General features: G+C 41.0%; 2 protein-coding genes across 4 annotated transcripts in view; both read right to left on the bottom strand.

Annotated features, from left to right (window-relative positions):
• The window catches only part of c19h1orf216 (chromosome 19 C1orf216 homolog), a 3,009-nt gene extending 2,283 nt beyond the window's left edge, over window positions 1-726 (bottom strand). The window contains exon 1 of the mRNA XM_005739679.1: window positions 604-726. Coding sequence (XP_005739736.1) covers window positions 604-608 — 5 coding nt within the window. The 5' untranslated portion in view covers window positions 609-726. The remainder of the gene's footprint in view (window positions 1-603) is intronic.
• A 5,806-nt stretch (window positions 727-6,532) lies between these two features.
• On the bottom strand, window positions 6,533-20,312 carry clspn (claspin). Of its 3 annotated transcripts, none has more exons than XM_005739676.2 (24): window positions 20,015-20,312; window positions 19,159-19,276; window positions 17,764-18,185; window positions 16,828-16,971; window positions 16,506-16,562; window positions 16,354-16,426; window positions 15,789-15,891; window positions 15,032-15,627; window positions 14,355-14,543; window positions 13,995-14,158; window positions 13,708-13,910; window positions 13,535-13,587; window positions 13,228-13,421; window positions 12,395-12,926; window positions 12,235-12,268; window positions 11,944-12,040; window positions 11,672-11,823; window positions 10,992-11,153; window positions 10,748-10,869; window positions 10,224-10,354; window positions 9,884-10,010; window positions 8,974-9,053; window positions 8,487-8,645; window positions 6,533-7,106 (listed from the first exon to the last, which is right to left on the bottom strand). In XM_005739676.2, the coding sequence occupies exons 1-24, from the start codon at window positions 20,036-20,038 to the stop codon at window positions 6,981-6,983; spliced, it is 4,062 nt and encodes a 1,353-aa protein (XP_005739733.1). In that variant the 5' UTR covers window positions 20,039-20,312; the 3' UTR covers window positions 6,533-6,980. The 3 variants fall into 3 exon arrangements, with proteins under 3 accessions (XP_005739733.1, XP_005739734.1, XP_005739735.1); XM_005739677.2 differs by having other exon boundaries at window positions 11,944-12,037; XM_005739678.1 differs by having other exon boundaries at window positions 20,236-20,312.
• Window positions 20,313-20,961: the final 649 nt, after the last annotated feature.

Genomic DNA, 20,961 nt, shown 5'->3' with positions numbered 1-20,961 from the left:
GGCTGCTGTCAATCAGTCCCCTCTCCTCTTCCTATGCACGCGCGCTCACGTGGTGCTGAAGGACATGCGATGGTGGCGGTGTCGCGAGCGCGCATGCTGAAGCTCTTAACCACGGCGAGAGAAACGAGAACAAACCGCCCGAAATCGACGCGTTTTTGGCCGCAGTGCTGGCGCTTGAAATGGGAGAATAAAATAATTCTCATGTTGATAACGAGTGGTTTGTATTTTTTTCGCTCTGAGTGCAAAAACACCATATTTGTTGCCGTAAGCGCGATGGAAATAAAGGAAAAATAATACCTAAGCAGTCCTGCTGCTGGGTGGATGCCTATAATCTTGAAATGAGGACGCCTGGCTCTGTAGAAAACGTGAAAAAGGCGTCCAATGGCGCCCAGTGGCTGCATTTTACGGCTTATTGGAGAATATCATGATAATAAAGCCTAAAACGCGACAGTTCTTCTTCCTCATCCGAGCACTGCTCTTTGCTAAAGCTCAAAAACGCCTCAGAGTTTCATCCTCAAACAATAATAATAATAAAAAATATACTCAGAAATGTAGAGGAAAAAGCAGGGATATTTAATCTGCGCTGCGTTATGTAACGCTCACCCCATATCTGTGCAGTCTCCACTCTAGCCCTTCTCATATAAAACAACCTCAGAGCCTGCCCTTCATCTCCCTTTCACCGCTTGCATAAGTCAGACATGTGAATCTATTTGCACGAGGTTCCAGTTTTTTCTTACCTATTTTGCCGGTTTGTTGCTCGATAGACAAGCTGGACACTGCGCCCTCCCAATTTTCCCCCTCCTCTGACCCTCCTCTGTGTGATGTTTATCTTCCTCTTCCTCTCTCCTCCTCCTCTCAGCCTAACGCGGTAGCTCTAGAAAAAAGAAAAGGCTGGGTGACTAAAAGCATTTCCTAAACTGGGCTGCGACTGAAAAAGGAAAAAGGAAACAGTGGAGAATGAATCGGTGCGAGGACAGAAAGCCTGTTGTGTTTATTGTTTATTCAACAATGGGTCTGAATTCCCAGAAACGAGCGTCTTTTTATTACAATGGATTGTAACTCTGTGGGTGGTAGCTACCAAACCTATTTCCATAGAGGAAATCCAGCAAGTAAAATAAATGAACAAATAAAAAGAAATAAAAGCATCTCAAAATGGGCAAAAAAGAATAATAATTCTTGGGTACCTTTATGGGAATCCTCATTCATAAACACAATTTAAAAAGTGGTTTATAATCCATCCATAGGATCTCTTTAATATAACCAACACGGTTTTACTGTAGTGCCATTCACTCCCTCTTTCTACATCTGGCTGCAGCTGGAGTTTGGAGGGGGTGGTTTTACTCTTGTTAAAATGACATTTTGATGACATCATGTCAATGTGAAGCTGGTCAAACTGCACTATCAGCTGAAATATTATTATGCTACATGCTATAACTGTTTTAGATCATGGTTTAAACTCCCTTATGTTATGATGTCACTTTACTTTTGCCAGGTTGGCTGGTGGGGTGGGGCGGTGGGGGAGGTCACCCAGCAAATACATAATAACTACATGAGTCACAACATATAGCTATGCATATGTGAGATATAAAATAAGAGATATGGGGGTTTTAATTGTTAGAGAACATCTAACTCTCTTTCACTGTTTTATATTTAGTTTTTTAGTATATGAGAAAGGGACAGTTTTATTCAGTCAAAATTAAAACCACAAAAACAATAAAGTGTGTAAAAAACTTAACATTGATGTCATTTACAGTTGTAGGCCTGGTGGAATTTCACGGTATAACAGTTATGTATTCATTAAGTCTTGCAAATACATTTAATCTCTCCCCGTGACAAATCCGTGTCTCATACTAAACTTAAAAAAGTCAGTTCTCCACATGCTGGATGTTCTAAGTTTCCATATTGTCTTGTTTTGCAGGACAGATGCAAACTGGATCAGAGACTGACACCAAAATTGCACTCATACATAACCTTTGCACAGCGTTAAGGTCACATTTTACCTCTTTTGACATCGGACAGCATTAAAATGACCATAAATGTTATTCTTTTTTCCCTGATGCGTTGCCAGAAATGCATAAAACACACAAAAATGAAAATTTTATACTTTTGTTTAAATGTTTGTGCACACATTCTGTTCTCTGTCAGATATAACGATATGATATCTACTGAGATAGATTTTAGATTCATTTTAAGGGAAACGAAGAAGCTTGTGGTAACAGAAGTCAAGGGGAACCTTGATAACGTCATGAGAACTCTGTGTCACCAACACATTTACTCAGCTTCCCACAGACTCAGGCACTTGCTGTTATCCTTTGAAGGGTCATGTGGGAATCTCAAAACAGTATAATTGTAATATTTGACACTGTTTTTGAAAATACAATGGACCCTGCATCCTCTGGACTACAGATGAGAGGGACTATCTGGCTTTTTATCGGTGCTTAGTTCAAAAGCCTGCATCTCTGATGGTATTAGCGCCTATTGGAATTGGCAGCTTGTACATCTGGAAAGACATCATCACATACTGTATACATCTCACATACTTCCATTAGATGACATTTCCAGGGAAGGTCTTGCATATTTCAGCAAAATATGCAAGACCTATGGCTATTACAACAGCAGGACTTTGTAGTAGAAGAGTCTGGGTGCTAAACTGACCTGCAGGGCTGACCTTTCACCATCTGAAAAAACACTTTTTGGACTACTCTTTTTCAGTTTATTGAAGTTTTTTGGAATTGATTTATGCATAGTTTACTTAAGGTCCTGCCACACGGCAACTGGGTTGAGGTCTGGACTTTACCTGGATTATAGCAACTCTTTGATTCTTCTTTTTCAGCCATTCTGTTGTAGGTTTGCTGCTCTGCTTGGTGTCATTGTCCTGTTGCACGACCCAGTTTGGGTTTAGCTTTTACTGGCAGACACGCTGGAGCCTAGAATACTTTAGTATACAGAGGAGTTCATCATGAGTCCAAAGTGCCCAAATCTGTGGCTTTAAAACGAGTCTAAATCATCATCCCTCCTCCACCGTGTTTGACAGCTGGTATGAGGTATATGTGCTGATATGCTGTGGTTGGTTTTCCCCAGATGAGTGTCAATATGATGTAATCAGCTACACCAAAACCACCCACTGCAACAACAATAATGTGCATAAATCACAATTATCTTGAATATACTATGACGGAGCTGATTTATTGAGTATATTTTAGTGTTAATTACTTTTACTTGTGACCGTGCATATCAACACAATCACAACTTTTTTCCCTGCGTGGCTTTGGGGAATTTAAATTCACCAAAAACACACACAAATCATCATGTGATGCTTTCACTGTGATAACTGTATAATCAGTTTATCTCCCTTTTGTTGGATTCAACAAGAAAAAAGCCATGCCCATCTTCTGGTGGTTGTTCAAATACTTTCTGGGAAATGGAGGAAATCACTCAAGCGAATTTAAGGTAGGAAGAATCACGTCAGTAAATCCCAAATCCTCCAGTTAGTCACCGAACACACCATCATCATCAGGGCTGATAAGAGTGCATATTATATAAAGCTAACAAGGGATGTTTTAGTCTTAGGAAAACACACTTCATCATTTACAGTCTCAGGTGTGTTTAAGGCAAAATGTTACGGAGAATGCAACACCGACAGGCGGCATCATACCCCCGGTGCTCACAAAAGGGAGGACTGCAGGATTTGTTGCAATGTGATATTTTCTCCAAGCTGGTGACTGAATGTTTTTGGAACTGTCAGATCAGAGGGGCATGGCAGTGGTTTCTGTGTGTCTGAATATGTGTGTGTGTGTGTGTGTGTGCGTGCATGTGTAAGTGTGTTTTCTGGAGGTGTGTGTCTGGTATAGAGAGGCTACATCAGACAGACTTAACAAGTGTTCGCTGTCTCTCTCCTCCCTGCACTCATCCCCCTGACATAATGTTGCTGCCGGCAGAAATAAAATAAAAAAAACTCAACCTCCCTCCCTCCCCTACACACACACACACACACACACACACACGCACGCACACTTCTCTTTCCTCCCTCCCTTTTCTCCTTCAACAACATCCCCATTCAACTGCATCAGCTCCAGGCATCCTCTCTCACTCCTTCCCCATCCCTCGCCCTCCCCATCGTTCACCAGTAGCCTAAGCACATAAAAAATACATCAAACACAGCCGTGCGCCCAAGGCCTCGTCACACGCAAAATCATCTCTTTTTCCATCTCCCCTCTCTCGAAAAGAAAGAAAAAACCCAAGTTACAAAAGACAACTGCAGAGGACACTGATGGAAAGAGCGATAGACTGAACTCGGCTGACTGAGGGTCGTCTGCGAGGCCTCCTGGGGGAAGAAAGATTATTGTAATGTTAACACAGCAGCCATGCCTTCATTTGACACACACACACACACACACAGACAAACACACGAAAAGAGTAAAAAAGGAGCGTGACTTACCTTGTGCATAATAAGGCCTTGTTTGAATTGTACACAGCCTGCAGCACCATGACCCACTTCCCTCAGTTCAGCTCCACATCTGCTCCGGCACCAGTCTCGGCTGTGACAGTGGCCGAGGGCAGCCGGCAGCACCCATGGGCTACGCTGTCAGATCCCTGGTCCTGAGATGCAAAGAGAATCTGCAAAGAGAAGCTCGCTGGACCTCCAGCTCACAGCCAGCACTCTTTAAAATCAGCCAAATCACCCAAGACGTGCTAAATTGAACCACTAATCCAGCACAGAGGTCGCTTTGCACTCTAATTATACACTTTTACTTTAAATACGAGTACGCACATATACACGTACAGTGCTGACACAAGCACACAAACCCTTGGGTGCTACAGCTCATGTTTCTCTTCAATTATTCCACCCTCTGCCCTTTCTCCTCCTCATAATCTGAATAACGCCAGATCCGTGTCCTCTAGATATTTAGAAGCTGGGCCTCCATGCCAAAACATGTAACCTTCCTCCTCTTTCAAGTGTAGAGTGAATGTGGAGTTCAGGGTGGAGAGGGGGGGGGGGTTGGCTTCACTGCGCTGACCTCGTAATTCCCTCTCGGGGGTTAAACAAAGTTGTGAAATTCAGTTTGGAGAGGAGGCTATGGTGTTGATGCAAAAGAAGAAAGGACTTGCAGACATTATTCCTATTAAATTCTAATTAAAATTGATTTCTTGACCCCGCTCATCGGGCCTCAGGACTTGGAGTCAAGTCTTTATGTCAGTTAATTGCATATAAATGACACGGAAATGATGATGGATGCTGCTCACTGCTGAAAATATATCCAGTGATTCTCTGCCCTTTACATTTTAACATTCAAACTTACCATTAATGTTTTGACAAAAGCTAAAAAAAAGAGAAAAGATGCCTTCTCTGCCATAACAACACCAGGATTAAGCCAGCCTGCCTGCAGGTATACAGCAGCTCTTTGCAGGCGGGGGCCCTCCATGGGGCTCATTCCAGACCCTCCTGGCGTTGGCCCCTAATGATGTGTAATGGGGCCTCCTGCGACCGATCCTAACCCCAGGACCTCCTGCTAATCACCGTGGCTACTAATGAGATGGAGAGACATGAAAGGGCTCGTTAGAAGACCATCCCTTTAATTTCAGCCTATTATTAGCCACTTACCAAATCATTAGTCTCTAAATTGCAATTATGCTTTAAAATAGGAGGAAAAAGTGAAAAGAAGAGTCAAAAGAGTCCTTGAAAGACTGGAAATCTGTCACAGATAGATATGACAGACAGTGTGTTCCACCTTTTAGTTCAATGTTCAGCTTAAATGGATTTGAACATTCGAGGAAAGGCAATCATATTTGCTGCCAAAATCATGAGTTTATTGTGTAAGGAATTCAGTGTTGTAAGTAAATGTTTTATAAAGTAGAAGAGAGACTTTATCACCCACCCTGCGTCTTACGCATCTCAGGCCAGTACTCTTGCGAGATGATAAATTAGCTGCTGTTTTTAGGCAATTGATGCTGTGCATGGACACATTTAAAAAAAAAATCATGAAACCTTTTTGTAAATATGTAAACCCAGACAAGTCCTACTAACAACTTTATGTAGCACAAGACTTCCCAAATTCTGAACTTGGGAACAGATATTTCAGACAGTGTCAATATCCAAGGAGAACTGATTTCCACTACATAGATACATTTAAAAAGCTGGAAACAGCATGCTACAATGAAGCCGATTGGTCCAAAGTTGTTGGCACTGATATTAGCACACTGGAGGGGCTTCTCCAAGAAATTTACCAAGGTTTGGCCCCCGCAGATCAGAATCAGCTTCTCCAATTTTGGAGTCTATCCAAGCTGTTGTAGAGCAAGATGTGGGGTACAATCTGGACAAGTGGGCAGTCTATCATAGGGCCATGCATTGATTTCTGTTTAGATAAATCAAGTAACCTAACATGCACATCTTTGCAATTCCTTTAATCTTCTTAGGACGTTCAAAACATACTGAAAACAAGAATCTGGTCTAACGAGACAAGAAAAGAATCAGATTTATGTCTTAAAATATTTTATTTACACTGTAAAACAAATACATTTAAAACATCACACAAATAAATTCCCTACTTCTTAAAAAGAAAAACCATATGTACATGATAAAACATTTCTAGATAGACCTCAATCATGTGGTCCAAATTAGGTCAAGTCAGATCAGATGAATGTCGCTAGTGGTGTAACGGATTAAATATTTGAACACACGAGCTGAACAAGGGAAGATTAAGTGTGCAAGTCATCGAGTAAAAGAGTAGCAGGATCTTCAGTGGTGTGTTTTGCTGGTGATTTATGCTCAACCACAAAATGGGCACAGGTGGGGAGACGTCTCATAATCCTGAAACCACCCAGAGTTTTGCCACTAGCTTCGTTTTTTTCAGTCTTATTGTGAAGTGAAACACTGAAAGTTAAAGGTCAGTTCTGCCTCCTCACTGCCTCTGTAGCAGCTGGGAGAAAAACTTGGACTCCCAGCCAGCTTTTCATCTTCATTCAGTTAGTGCGCTGCATCATCAGTGGTCCAGGAAGTTGAAGATGCTCCTCTGAGACCCTTTGGTCTGTCCTGCAGGTTTGTTCTCTCTGCAGACCCTCTTTGCTGCTGGATTCGCTGCCCCCATCTGCCCCCTCTTCTTCATCGTCTGAGGAACAAACATCAGTTTGTCTTTTTTACAAAACTGCCGTACAAAATAAAACAATATACCGGCTAGTGACTGCATGTGCACTGGGACTGACAGTGTAAAAGTCAGCCTTTAATCTACTGTTAGAAATGTGGGCTTTGCCGCCACATAGTGTCCAATATTGAGAATACACCAGATACCATGACTTCACCCAGCACATTCACATGACTCTCATACTTAAGAGAAGCCCCGAGCTCTGTTTATAAGATTGGGGAAACCTGCAGTCAGCTGAGGCTGAAGAAGTCACTTGGATGAGTGACGAAACGTTTCTCCCACAAAACGCTACGTCCAGATGAACAGAATCAACTTTTGGAGAGGTTAATCGACTGTTTTTTCCAGTTTCCACTCAGTACGTTTACAACATTTTTCCTCGGGAGTCACTAATGTCTCATGAAAAAGACATCGATTGGAGGTCATGTGACTTTCATGGTTATTAACAAGATTTCACAATGCAAGAAAAAGTGTCTTCTGTGTTTCATTTGTTTTATTTTTAAAGGCAGTTTAAGGGTTGATTTAAGTACTTAATCATTGCAAAGAGCAATTCAAGCCTTATTTTGCATTTTAAGACTGAACCGATTGAAGCCAGAGGGGCCTGCAGGAATGCTGGACTATTGTTTTACAAATTAGCAGTGAGGGTCATTGCATGCTGCTGCTGTGGGCCACTGATCCTTGACGCCAGGCAGAATATTCATCAGTAGGACAGATGCTCATTAAATGGTCACACAGGAAAGGACTGGTTCCCAGAGTTTCATTGTTTTTGCAGCAACACTTCATAACAGTGCATATAGTGGAGACATGCACTTTTATACTTAATCTGAATAAGTGCTTTACATTTTGCTTTTTTTATCCATTTAAAAATTAGTTCCTTTTGTTAAGTGAGATTTTGAGTTCAGCTCTAGTTCTGCTAATTTACAAGTATAACCTTGGTTCAACCTGAATTTTCAACTATTTAAACAGTTATTTTTATTCATGTACTGACCTCTCCGGTTTTGTTTAAACCTGATTAAAAATCAAACAAAACAAGCAGTTTGAAGGCTTCACCGCAGGCTAAAGATTCTCATTTTAACAGTTTTGGGGGAATTTTACAGAAAATTTTATTCATGACTGATCCATGATTATTAAAAAAAAAAAAAGACTAAAAATAACTACAGCAGTAAAACTGCAGCCATATTAACTTACATAACACAACTGAGCCTATTCAGTGTACATGAAGAGTGGGGCTGAGTGTTTGGGAGTGTAAAATGAAGTACTCTTTGAACATTCTGCTGAACTTCTGTCACGTGTACTCATGAAATGGGTTTTATTAATAGTTTTTTTTTTAGCATCATAATTCTGACTCACCTGTTTCTGTGGAGCCTCTGATGAGTTAACCTTCTCAGGAGAGAGTGTTTGGAAGAGGAATCCACGGCTGTTTCTGGGGGCCAGAGGATTTCCCTCTGAGATGGAAGCCAGCTTCTGGAGGACGGACTGAGGCTGACTCAGGAGAGAACCTCTCCTCACCTGGGAGAAACACAGATCTTAGACCGGCCTTGTGCAGATTATGGACGAACACATGATGAAGTCTTGCAAACACCCACTGTGTGACAGTTTAAAATATTTGTTTTATTTAGTAAAAAGCAATAACTAAACATCTTTTTGCCATTTAGCCTTTTCTTTATAGGAGAGCATGGAGAAGAGAAGAAAGCAGTGACAGAGTGGGGCAGACTCCAACACTGTTGACGTCGTGATTAATGTTGAATTCTTTGTACATTGTTACACACACAACAAAAAGCAGGTATTATTTAGACGTTAAAAGAAAGAAAAGTTATTCACAGGGTGTTTGAATTACCTGTAAAGGCTGAGAGGGCCTCTGGAAGGGATTGAGAGCTGCTGCTGTCTTCTTCTCTGGTTGTGGTGCCACAGGCGGCTCTGGTTTAAACAGTTACACAGTTAGCTTAAGTAAAGCACCAGTTTATTTAACAAGAATGACGTGGTTGTGCATGTGTTGCATATGAATTCCTTAAGTGTTTTCATGTTGAATTAAGTACAGAAAAACTTCATACTTTTAAGTGCAAACAGTTTAAACACCCTTTAAATATGATTCATATCTCAATGTAGAACTTTGTTTTGTGACGATACGAAGCAGCCAGTTAAATAAATAAAAGATCTAGCTACTGATTACATTCCTTTTTTTTCTTTTACAGAACGTGAATTTCTGTAGCCGTTTCTGCGAATGGTCAAGTTTTGTTTGCTGGGACACATGTTGGTGTTTTTAGTGCCGTCGTTACTACAGCCATGTAGCACATTATCTGAATCTACCGATCTATCCAACTGTACTCCCAACTTTCAACACTGAGTAGATGAAAATGTATGTTTCTTATATTTTCTATTAACAATTCAGCAACAAACTGAAAAACTACACTAATCTTGGGTGTCATTAAATTATCCTTTTTGAAATAGTTTAAAATACCAACTTTAAAACCTTTCTTGAATTTATGATTTAAACCCTCTGTATTCTTCATAGGTCCTAAAGTCCTCAGATTGGCTTCTTGTTGTTTGGCTTTATTCTACAGTTTGACTGTGTGTCTTAATTACTACCATTAATTACATATTTTTCACACATTCACATATTTTTCTTTTTTAATCTTTTATTTTTCCTGCTATGCAAGACAGTTGTGCCAATAACTGCTGGACAAAAGCTCCTCTGGGTGTTTTTAAGTAGATGGGATTCTACTCATGGGGACTTTTATCAAACTAACCTTTTCTTTGCAGAGTCTTGGCAGTCAGTTTTTTGGCAAGTTTCATGAATTGACTGTCTTCCTCTCCAATCTTCTCATCATCTGGATCCAATTCCAAATCCTCTCCTTTTTTGGCTTTCTGTTCAGACTGTGAGAAGAGTGACAAAAGAATGAACACAAAACAGCAGCAGCCCTCACAGAGGAGGCCAATTCATAAGGCGCACACAGCCCATCTCTAAGAAATCCTTTTAACAGAACTTAGTGAAAACCATCACACTTTTTTTTTCCAAATGTATATTTTTCCATTAGTGCCACCTCCTTCATGTGTGTGTACAAAAAAACTGCAAACCATAAAACCCACCTGTTCCCTGAGCCACTGCTCTCTCTCCAGTCTCTCTATCCGTCTTTGGACCTCAGCCTGGTCCACATCATCCTCTTCCTCCCAGTCTTCCTCGCCCTCGGCTCCAGTTCTCTCCATGCTGAAACCATCATCTGGACCAAATATTACAATTAAAATCTCTCAATGACAAATGTGTACAGTTAGACCCAATAATCAGAAGAAATCATCACTTGTCATATTTAGGATGCTTTGATTAAAATAAGTAATTTAGTTATCTTTTACTTTATCTTTTCTTCTATATTGCGTCCACTGTCTTGTGCTAGATGCTACAAAAATATTTTGTCCTGACAGTGTTAAAGTTGCAATTAACTGAATACAGATAATGCTGCTAAATTCTTATAAAACCTGAAACAAATAGCTAATAATGTTTTTATTCATTTAGATTTGTGCATTTTATTACTGCTGTTACTCCAATTGAGTCCTACCAACACTCATTATCGGTATTTGGTAATCCAGGCATCTAATCGTTCATCCTGTAAACTCACCAATGTTCTTCCATCGGAAGCGACGCGCTCGTCCAGGACCGTCAGAGTGCAAGTCTCCATCAGCCAGGTAGCGCTCCTGATACAGCCTCAGGCGACGCTTGTCATCATCCAAAATCTGCTTCCTGTAAGAACAAGAGACGCATTTTAACAACTTTTACATCGTTTTTGTGCCACAGGTTCATCTCCAGCTTGATGTACTTCACACAAAAGACATCGTTTTATAAATCTATTAGTCTTTGCTCACATGTGGATCTTGTTGACTTGGTTTTGCAGCTCTTCGTCAGAGGGAAGGTCTTCCAGAAGCTCCTCTTCCTCATACTCGCTCCCTCTGTCGCCGTCCTCATCATCGCTGCCTAGATCGCTACCAGACAGCTCGGCCTCCGAGTCCACATAGTCGGTCAGTCGCCTGCCAAGGAGCACCAAGAAACCATTCAAGCTGTGTCGCAGGTGTGGATTAGCAGTGAAAATTAAGCATTTCTACAGTTTGCAAATTGATGGTTAGCGGCCAATGACCTAATTCAAATGGCAAAAATAAAATCTAACAGTTTTTAAGTGAGAATCTTTGCATTAACTTAAAAAAAAAAAAAAAGCACTCTTTTCTATCAGTCAGTGAAGTTTAAACAACTTTCAAAGCCAGAAACAACATCCAACACATTTATCTGTTGGTCTCTAAACTGCATAAAAAAGCCTGCTGCTCAGATCAATTTTGCACAGACATTTAGTCAGGCCACAATGAAAAGTATTATTCAATTCTGTACTTATTTATAAGAAGGGCTGCTTTATTCAACAAAGCATCATGTTTGCTGCATTACATCCAAATACAGACGTATTTTACTGCCACCAAAAATCTTCCCACAGCAGGATTTGGCCACAACACTCTGCCACTTTCCATCGATCACGTTGCATGAAAGCACTTTCACTTACATTTTCTTCTTTTTTTTCGCCCGTGGCGCGAACACACCCTCCAGTTCCTCCTCTTCCACCTCATTGTTTTCCTCTTCGCTGGCATCTGCTTCATCTTCCTCATCATTTTCCTCCTCCTCTCCATCATTACCATCATCATCATCGTTGTCCTCCTTTACACCCACAAGACATTTTTAATACTTTAGTAATTGCATTATATATTTAACCAAAAAAATAAAATAAATCCAAAACACTTTACACATGAAGTGTTTTTTGTTTGTTTCTTTGTTTACCTGCTCACTCTCAACATCTGATAGGAGCCGGAACTCGCAGTGCTCCTCCTCTTCTTCCTCCTCCTGCTGCTGCTCTCTAGCCTCTAACTTCTTTCTACTTAATAGTGTAAAATCAAAGTGAAAATCTTACATTGCAAGTAAATATTTCAGTTATTATTCCTATAATCCTCTAATCAAAGCAGTTTGGGGGTAATGAGGGAGAGGAGCAGCTTAAAGGATCACGGAAACTAATCAAACTTTAGAGATTATTAACAAAACCAGAAAATGATACAGAAGATATTTGTACCGTACCTGTCTTGTGATGGTGAAGCTGTGTGCGTAGAACCTAAATTTGGCAGCAAACGAAAAAGGATTGTGTAAAAACATGAGCTGTAGAGGAAGTAACAAAAAAAAAAAAATTGCAATGATGCAATGTCATTTATAAAAAAGCAGAAATGCACACCACTCTTACCTGGACTCGAAAATTTGCCTGAACATAGACCCAGCAGCTGATCCATAGTATTTTCAGAGTCTTCGTCGTCTTCTCCCTCTTTCCTTTTCTTTGTCTGCTCCCCTTCAGCTTGTGTTGGTGGAAACGCTCCTGAGCACAGCCCAAGCAGCTCATCCTCCTGTGTTGCTCCAACACCGTCTCCCCCTATGGAGTTGCTCTTCCCTGATCCAAAACCACCTGAACACAACCCCAACAGCTCCCCCATGTGTGCATCCATTGCATTTTCATCCAGGCTGCCCAAGATCAGCTGCCTCTTGTGAGAGGTGGGTGCACCGGGGCGCGGCCCCACATTTAGAAAACCATCTGCGTCAAGTAACTGGGACTGAGCATCATCTTCAAGCGAAAAACGACCCTGAGAGTCACCTGCTAGACCAGGACCAGAAGCAGCTCCATCCAGGGGGCCTGAATCTGCACTGGGAGAAGGAGGTGCGTACAGGTCTTGGGAGTCTTCAACAGGGAGGCAAAGAGAACGCTCGGAGAGCTTGCCTGAACTCTGAAAGAGAATTTTTTAAAAGTAAAATATAAGTACTCATTCTAATGTTGAATGTGTAGTTTGGTTTCTATTTTCTTTTATTCTATTTGTATAAAATGCACTTGCAGATGAGCTCTTGGTTATTTGCAGATACAGTCTTATTCGTGGATTTTCTCTGAGCCTTATTGATTCGTCAATTTTTTTGGACTTAACTACATATGCATGTATGTAACCAAGGGCATGTTTGGCCCAAATTCAAACCCCTCGTGAAATCTGTCTGATGCTGCAATAATTAGAGTGAATGAAAAACATTTCTTCTCACCTTTGAGGCGGAGCCGAGGAAGCTCGGCCTGAAGAGGCACGGTGAAGGGGAGCGGAAAATGGACGAGTTGAGGACACTTCGCCCTGTGCCACGCTGGTTATTCACTGGTTGGTATGATGTAATCATGGACCCTGGGAGCTCAAAGCTGCTGTTGTGGCTGTTGTCCTTCACCAGGGACAGGGAGTCATCCTCTTCTGGAGACGAGCGGGAGAGGAGAGGAAGAGTGTACTTTCAATTTCTCTCAATAACAAAACAAAAAAAAGAGGAAATACGGTCAAACTAAATGGAGCTCTTCCACTTTACCCACCCATCTTACTGCCACTGTCATGTCCAGAAGGCCCAGACCTTCTTACACCATCACTAAAAAAAGAAAAACCCAAAATATTTTTAATTTTATCCATTAAACAAGCTGCTTCAGGTGACATCTTGCAGCCAAATATAAGAGACTTTAAAAGTGCTTCTACAAAACTGCAAACACACCCGGTGCGCGAGGAAGAGTTTCCAGGGAACAGCATGAGAGTGCCATCTGTGTTAATGAGGTCGGGAGTTGGCGAGGGTCCGATTAGTGCCACTGGAGAAGGGCTCCTCATACTCTGAGCCATACTGCCTTCTTCCTCTTCATCTTCATTGTCCTTCACGTCGTCTTCTTCACCATCACCACCTCCCAATAAGTCATCGACACCCTGAGGGACAGAACAACAGCTTGATGCAAGTGCAAAGAGGGTAAAAGCAAAAATTTGTGCAGCGTAACAAAATCATCCACGTACTTCTTCCTCCTCTGACTCATCCGTCATGTCTTCCTCCTCCTCTTCGTCCTCCCCACAGTCTTCGTTGTCTAGGCGATTCAGCTCGGCCTTGCGCGCCCTCTCCTCTTTTCTCCGTTGGGCCATGGCGAGCTGCAGGCGCTGCTTCAGAGTCAGCAGCTTCTCTCCTACACAGAGATGAGCAAGGGAGTCATATCATTTCCAGCTGATCCACGTGTAGTTGTGGTTAATGATTGTAAACGTAAGCCCATCATAACTACTTATATTCAATCAATTATATAATCTAAAGTGAAATGATGACACTCACAGAAATGCTAAACAATTTAAAATTGTATAATTTCTATCTCTTCTACATATCCAGACCTGGTTTAGTGGTCACAGGCTCCTCTGCTCCTTCTTTGACAGTCACAGTGAGAGACTCCGTGTGCAGCTCCTCCTGGCCAGATGGGGTGCTGTCCTTACGGATGATGTCAAGCTGCAAAGTGCGCTCCCCTTGGGGTCGTGTGGGTGCAATAATGTGACGCAGATAACGCTCCTTCAGAGCCTCCACACCTAGTTGAAGAAGAGGAGAGGTAAGAGAGGTTTTCTTTGGCACAGAAGACATCGGGCCTTGCTTTTGATGAGGACAAAAATTTTGTAGTGCACAACACTTCGTTTGATCTCACATCGTGTTTCAAAGGATTTAAAACTGCATCTGGGACATGTTATGAGGTCCTGAGAGAAGGACAGTATGTTCTAATTGTTTTCTGTCTTCCCAAACCATAGAGCGCTCAGCCATGTGTTCAGATTTCTGCTGCTCAGAACAATAAACATGATAAAAACAAAGAGGAAGGATGTTGCCAGTGTAGCTAGATGAAATCAAGTAACATCGTGCACATATTTTTCCTGGGAAAAGTTGCCTGCTAGTACTTCTTTCCCCCGTGAGATTATGCACATTTTGAAGTCAAATCACCTAATTTATCACAGTGACAATGGCAAAGGATCAAAAGGCTTGATTCTCGATGTCTTCTTGCTGAGATTGGGAAATATTTGTGACTCACCAGGGTTAAGCTGTGGAGGGTCGAGCTGTACAAAAGCTCCATCATCTGGACACAATTTTGCAATAGGAGGCGGATCCAGTCCCAACTCCTTTAGTCTGGTCAATTTGTCTTTCTTCGGTTTGGTAGGCTGCTGTACCGAGGGCTCCGTTGTAGCTGAATCAGCACTCAAACACTGAGGAGCTGCAGGATCAACCACAGCCCTAGATACAGTCTCTTTCTGCAGGGTTTCAGAGTCAGATGTTGCTGCAGTTGGATTTTGTGGTAAAGGAGCAGCTGAGGTTTCCTCTCCTGAGTCAGATGCAGGCTTGTCTTCAGCATCAGCTGTGACCGAGTCCTGCAGACTCTCAGAGAGGTAAAGCATTGGGCCTGACTCCTGCTCAGGATCCGAGGTAACCGAAGTTTCTCCGGCCTGGTTGAGGTTCTGCTTTTGCGGGGATGAGGTTGCTGCTGGCTGAAGTAAAGGCTGGATTTGATTGGGCGACATATCCAAAGAAGAATTACAGTCCTGCTCAGTGGATGGCAGTTTGCTGGGTGGGTTTACAGAAGGTGGAGGAGCTGACGGTGTCTCCAACATCATTTCTGAGTACTTTGCAGATCTAAAAGCAGAAAGAGTTTTATAAATGTAAACATTTTACTTTGACAGAATCAAAGTACAGTTACTTAAATCTGCACTTGTGTGAAATGAGCAGGTCCAGCGGCCATCCTTACATGACTTGTGTCTGACCTGAAATATGTTAAATGTCATGTTAGTATTTACTTCAACAATGCCATGACAGGACCCTCTGGCCTTGCTCTCTTCTTAAAGAACTGGTCGATGGTCTTGGGCTCGGGGATGTGGTAGGGCAGGCCAAGAGAAGACTCTAAAAAGGCAGAAGAATGCAGTTTTAGTAGCAGATAAGTCATTAAATTACACCTGTCAACATCTATGCAATATTCTCCACAGAAAATATTTACAATGTTTCACTTGTTATTGATTCTAGTGGCTTGAATAAGTGAAAAATTATCCACCTTTACCAAAGTCAACATCAGATGGTAAAATTCATTCCATTTTCTTTAAATGAAATTAGCAATTAAGGTTTAGAATAAACTAAAACCTTAAAGATGCATCTACTTCAGTTATTTATAATAAAGTCTGCACTGCAGTGTAAATACACAGGAGAAACAGCAAGATGGGCACCATGAGAAGATTTTAAAGTACGGGAAAACCAGAAAAACCAGAAATGTTTGCAAGTATGGAAAGAAAACTAGAATACCATCCTCTATTCAAATTATTACCCACAATAAAACTTTATGGGTTAAATAAACGTGTCTTATCAACTGACCTCTGATCAGCCTCTGAGACTCACTGTGGAGCTGCTTCATCGCCTCTTTGCTGGCACGTGCAGCCTTTCTCTCCTGAAAGAGTCACATAGTGGCAATGACAAACTGCTTACAATTTAAAGTAATTATTTATTTATTTTCTGATGTTGCATACCGCACGCTGGGGCTTCTCTGGCACCTCTTCATCCTCCTCCTCATTGGAGAGGGGATCCTGTAGTAACATAGAAACAAAAGGACACAATGCCCAACATGGTCCAACTATTCTCACCACAACATTAAATCAAAGTGTTACAATAAAATTGAAGGATTTAAATTTATCTCAAGTCACTGACATAAATTCAACAGCTGTTTTAATTTTTCTTAAGGAAATAAGTCAAAGGCCAAACATAAATGATACCAATTCCAAATGTTTATCTTTTATAGTGATGGAAAATGGGTGGAGAGCCCCTCTTTTAAACTACTTGATGTTTTTGCACCTTATGTTTTTTCATCTTTTGCTTGACCGCAGCACGGATCGCATCCAGAGACTCTTCTTCCTCATCATCCAGACCATTGTCAAAAAGTTCTGTGTCACCGAGCGGACATCCACTGTCATTCAGGGTCCCAGGATGAGGCATTTCCTGAGGAAATGGGAGTAAAGCGGATTTTAGTTGCACACACATTACCCAAATTGTATGCTGTTTTTATGGCTTCAACATTTTGCACAACACACAAGATCTAAATTTTAAAACTTTGTTCAGTTTGATCTGCAGTTTAAACCTTATTATAGTGCTCGGGGAACCAAAACACAAATGCTTCCACAACAGTAGTTTGATCATCACACTGATGTGGTAGAAGGTGTTTTTTCCCCTTTCTTCCTGACAACAAAGTTCTTCCAGAAGCAGATCTGTTAACTTGGCCTTGCAGTTGGACATGCACTGAAAAGCATCATCTGACTGGGACATAAAAAAATAAATACTTTTTTTTTTTTTTTTTAAATGTCAAAGGTTTCCAATTTTGAGATAAAATAATGTTTGAAAAACTAATTTTGACAACACATTTAACACAATCATTTGAGGATTTGTGAGTGCGCCACCTTTGTCTTTTTTCTGGTCACACTGACTTAAATAAAGTGATCGAAAGGCCACATGATTACATTAAAAAAAATCTACTTAAATGGTATATAACTTTTAACATGTAACGTACTTGACATAAAATCTTTCTTCACCTATGTAAGCGTAGTCCACTTTGCTGACAATCATTCACTTTGCGGTTCAAAAACATAATTCTACCTTTTATTGATTTTATTATTTTTAATAATATGTTATAGACCGGGCTGAGACAGTCCACAGGACGGATTATTGCCCATGTGTGTGAGAACCCTTGATGTATCAAACACCAGCCAAAAAGAGTTCAGACACTAAAGAACTCACCTCATCCCTTTCAGAGAACCTCTCCTTCTTCTTCAGCTTTTCCACCGCTTTGCTGCGCTTTTCCTTTTTCTCATGATGTCTCCTGCTCTTCTCTCTTTCCTTCACTTCTTTTGTGGATTTCACTTTCCTCTTCACCACTTTCCCCTCTTCCTCCTCCATTTTTCCACTTTTCTCCTCCTCAGGCTCACTGTCCTCGCTATCAACAGGAGCTCGGCTTATTCTCTTGCACTTCTGTCGTCCCTTTTCCTTCTTCTTGTCCTTCTCAGTCTCCATTTCCTCTCCACTGGAAGCAGATAAGACTAGTGCTTCTGCCATGTGTACGCTGCTATCTGCAGCTGCCGCCTCTTCCTCGCTGTCACTGTCTCTAATGGCATTACGGTGAGGCTTTCTGTGCACCGTGATGTCTTCGTCGTCATCAGAATCTGATAAATAAGACAGCAAAACCAACCAATTTAGAAAATTAGAATAGAGTAAAATGAAAATGGTAGAAAATGGTAGAGTGGTAATCCCAGCTCATATCAATGTGTAATGAAACAAAATACTCGAGTTTGCACTAAACAGTGAGAAAAATAAATTCAAGTAGAATTTTATTCTAATGCATATTTTTGTTTAACCAAAATAAATAAATAAATGAAATACAAATAAAAAAGGAAGACCAAAACATAAAAGGTATTTTAAAAAATGTACCGGTAATGTCTTTTTGTAATTTAAATAAGAGATTTTCAACATGAAACAGGCCTCTGGGAGTGACTAAACAGATAAGCTGCAAGTTGAGTAGTTTGGAGACAAAGTTAAGAGACAGGTAAAGCAAACTTAATGTGGTTAAAGTGGGAGAGTGGACATATTGGTCACAAAATAAAAAAGGGGGAAATGGAGCTTCAAGGCAGGAGAAAAAGCAGAAGTCAAAAACAACATATGTCCTCAGAGAGTGGTTTGGCTCACAGCCCTGATGAAATTTCTTTGATGGAAGAGAAAAAACATCTTCAGTGAGCACCAAGAGTTCTTATATGCAGGACAATTATATACAGAACACCTTGATATAAAACCCTTCTGAAGAAAAACAAATATGAGTCCAGGGAGAGTGAAATACTTCATTATTAAAGTATTTATACTATTTCCTACAGAATTTCCCTTGGACTGATACGTTACTCTTTGCCTTCATTATTTTTCAAATAAATTTGGTCCTTTGGAAACTGGACATCTTTTAGATACTGGTTTGCTTTCATTTATAACCTTTGAATGTATATTTTCTAAAGCACTGCAGCTTTGATTCTTTGGTCAGACTGGCTCGTTATGATAACTAGTGTTTCTCTGCCTACTCTGGTGTCACAGGCAGTTGCATAAATGCATACCTCATTTACACAGCCAGAGTGGCTCATTGTTATGCTGCTTTACCTGAACGACCTTCTCTTTTGTTAGAGGTGTCTGTAGTCATCTCCTCTGCTGGTGAGCCCACCCCGCTGTCTGAATCACTCTCTGTTGCGGTCTGGGCCACCACTGGGAGTGCCTCAGCCTGCATACAGTAGCAGACAATACACATGAATTGTTGCTGCATGGGGGGAGTAAAAGGTATTTAGTGGAAAAAAAAACTTGAGGTTAAGTATCAACTGAAAAACAGTTCATCTAAAGCAAGGGTAGAAGTTCAGTTTAGGCTACTTGATTGAGATCCATGTAGTGTGGGACTGCTTTTGTTAAATCTAGTAACACTAGGAATTCGTTTCAAATGGAGGGCAACCCAAATTGCTGCATAGCTAATTTTAAAAAAAAAAGTACCACAGGATAGCATGTTTCTGCATTTGACAAAAACAGGGGGTGTTTACACAGAGGATGGGTGTCACTTTTGTCACTTTGAGCAGCGAAACGCTTGTTCGTTGACAGGACTGGCGCCTTGAAGTAAACCAAACAATGAGCAGCATGTCTGCCTTTCGACTTTCTAATTATCACCATTCAGGCAACAGATACGGCTGTCCGTCACCTAGGTCTTACTTTAACAAAAGGATTTAAAATTAAAATGTCAAATTGACACGCTTTAAAGGCCCAGGCCAGTTATCACTATCCAAAAGAGCTGAGCTAAACCTAACCTAGCCAGGAAGCTAGGTGGCTAACGAAATGTGCAGTTAGCATATTTCTTTCGATCTTGCCAATCTCCACCAAACAAAAACTACCCAATCAAACAGAGCGATATATGCAAGTCTAGAAAGGTTAGGCAGAAGTTCAAGATAATCACTGACAAACCAAAGCATTGCCTGACCTGTTGTTGAGAAAGCAAGCTCATCTTTGTCCGCTGGCTAGTTTACGTTCTTTTTTTGCAAAATAAACAGGCTCAGACGGTACCTCGTACTCTCGTGTTAGCCACTGAAAAACGTGGACAAGTTGCCGTCAAAGCGACCAGTGGTGCTTCTGTATTTTAATTGACATTTAGTTAGCGTTTAGCCGGAAAAGTTATCTTCCTCCCGCCTGTTCCATACACACCGAATAGAAATTTTGATGTTTCGCGCGCCGTGACAGCTGGCCCACAGTTTTTCGTCACCGGGACGTCAATCACAGTGTTCTCGATTTCCTATTGGTCTGTTTGGCGCAGCTGTCCCGCCTAATTTGACTACGCTGCAATGCAAAAGCGTTTGCTTAATCCCCGGGACCTCTCCGGCGGGTGGGGGTTGTTGCTGGAGAAGAAACAAAAAGGAAAAAATTCCAAATATCAGAACAACTTTAACACTTATTGTAATGGTAATTAATCATAAAGCACAGTTATTGAAAATGCACCGTTTTGCAACTATTCCATTGTCCCGTTGCAAGGAAAATGGCATTGCATAATGGAGTGATATCTTTATTTAATCATTTATCGCTTATTTGTTCTTTAAAGACCTACTACCCAGACATTTCAAAACCATTAAATTTCTCCACATTTTTGTCCATCTACACAGATTTTTCTGTGCAATTCTACTTACAAACCCACTATTCCCCAATCAAGTGTTAAAGTCGGCGCTTTGTTGATACTAATTAATCCAATTAATGATGCATATTATATATCTAAGAGTTGTCTGTTTCTCAAAATTAGTTGCATAACCTTGACTTCTGTTAATTAGTATTTTTTCCAGGTTTTTGCAGCTTAATACATTTGTGTCTTTTGCAAGGTTGAATGAAACATTTGGATTTTTAGCAGTATCCCAAAGTTTCATTTGTTAGACCAAACAATAA

Source organism: Pundamilia nyererei, unplaced genomic scaffold (genome assembly GCF_000239375.1).
Source record: "Pundamilia nyererei isolate P.nyererei 1_Seehausen unplaced genomic scaffold, PunNye1.0 scaffold00093, whole genome shotgun sequence".
NCBI classification, from domain to species: domain Eukaryota; kingdom Metazoa; phylum Chordata; class Actinopteri; order Cichliformes; family Cichlidae; genus Pundamilia; species Pundamilia nyererei.
This window is presented reverse-complemented; position numbering and strand designations above follow the sequence as displayed.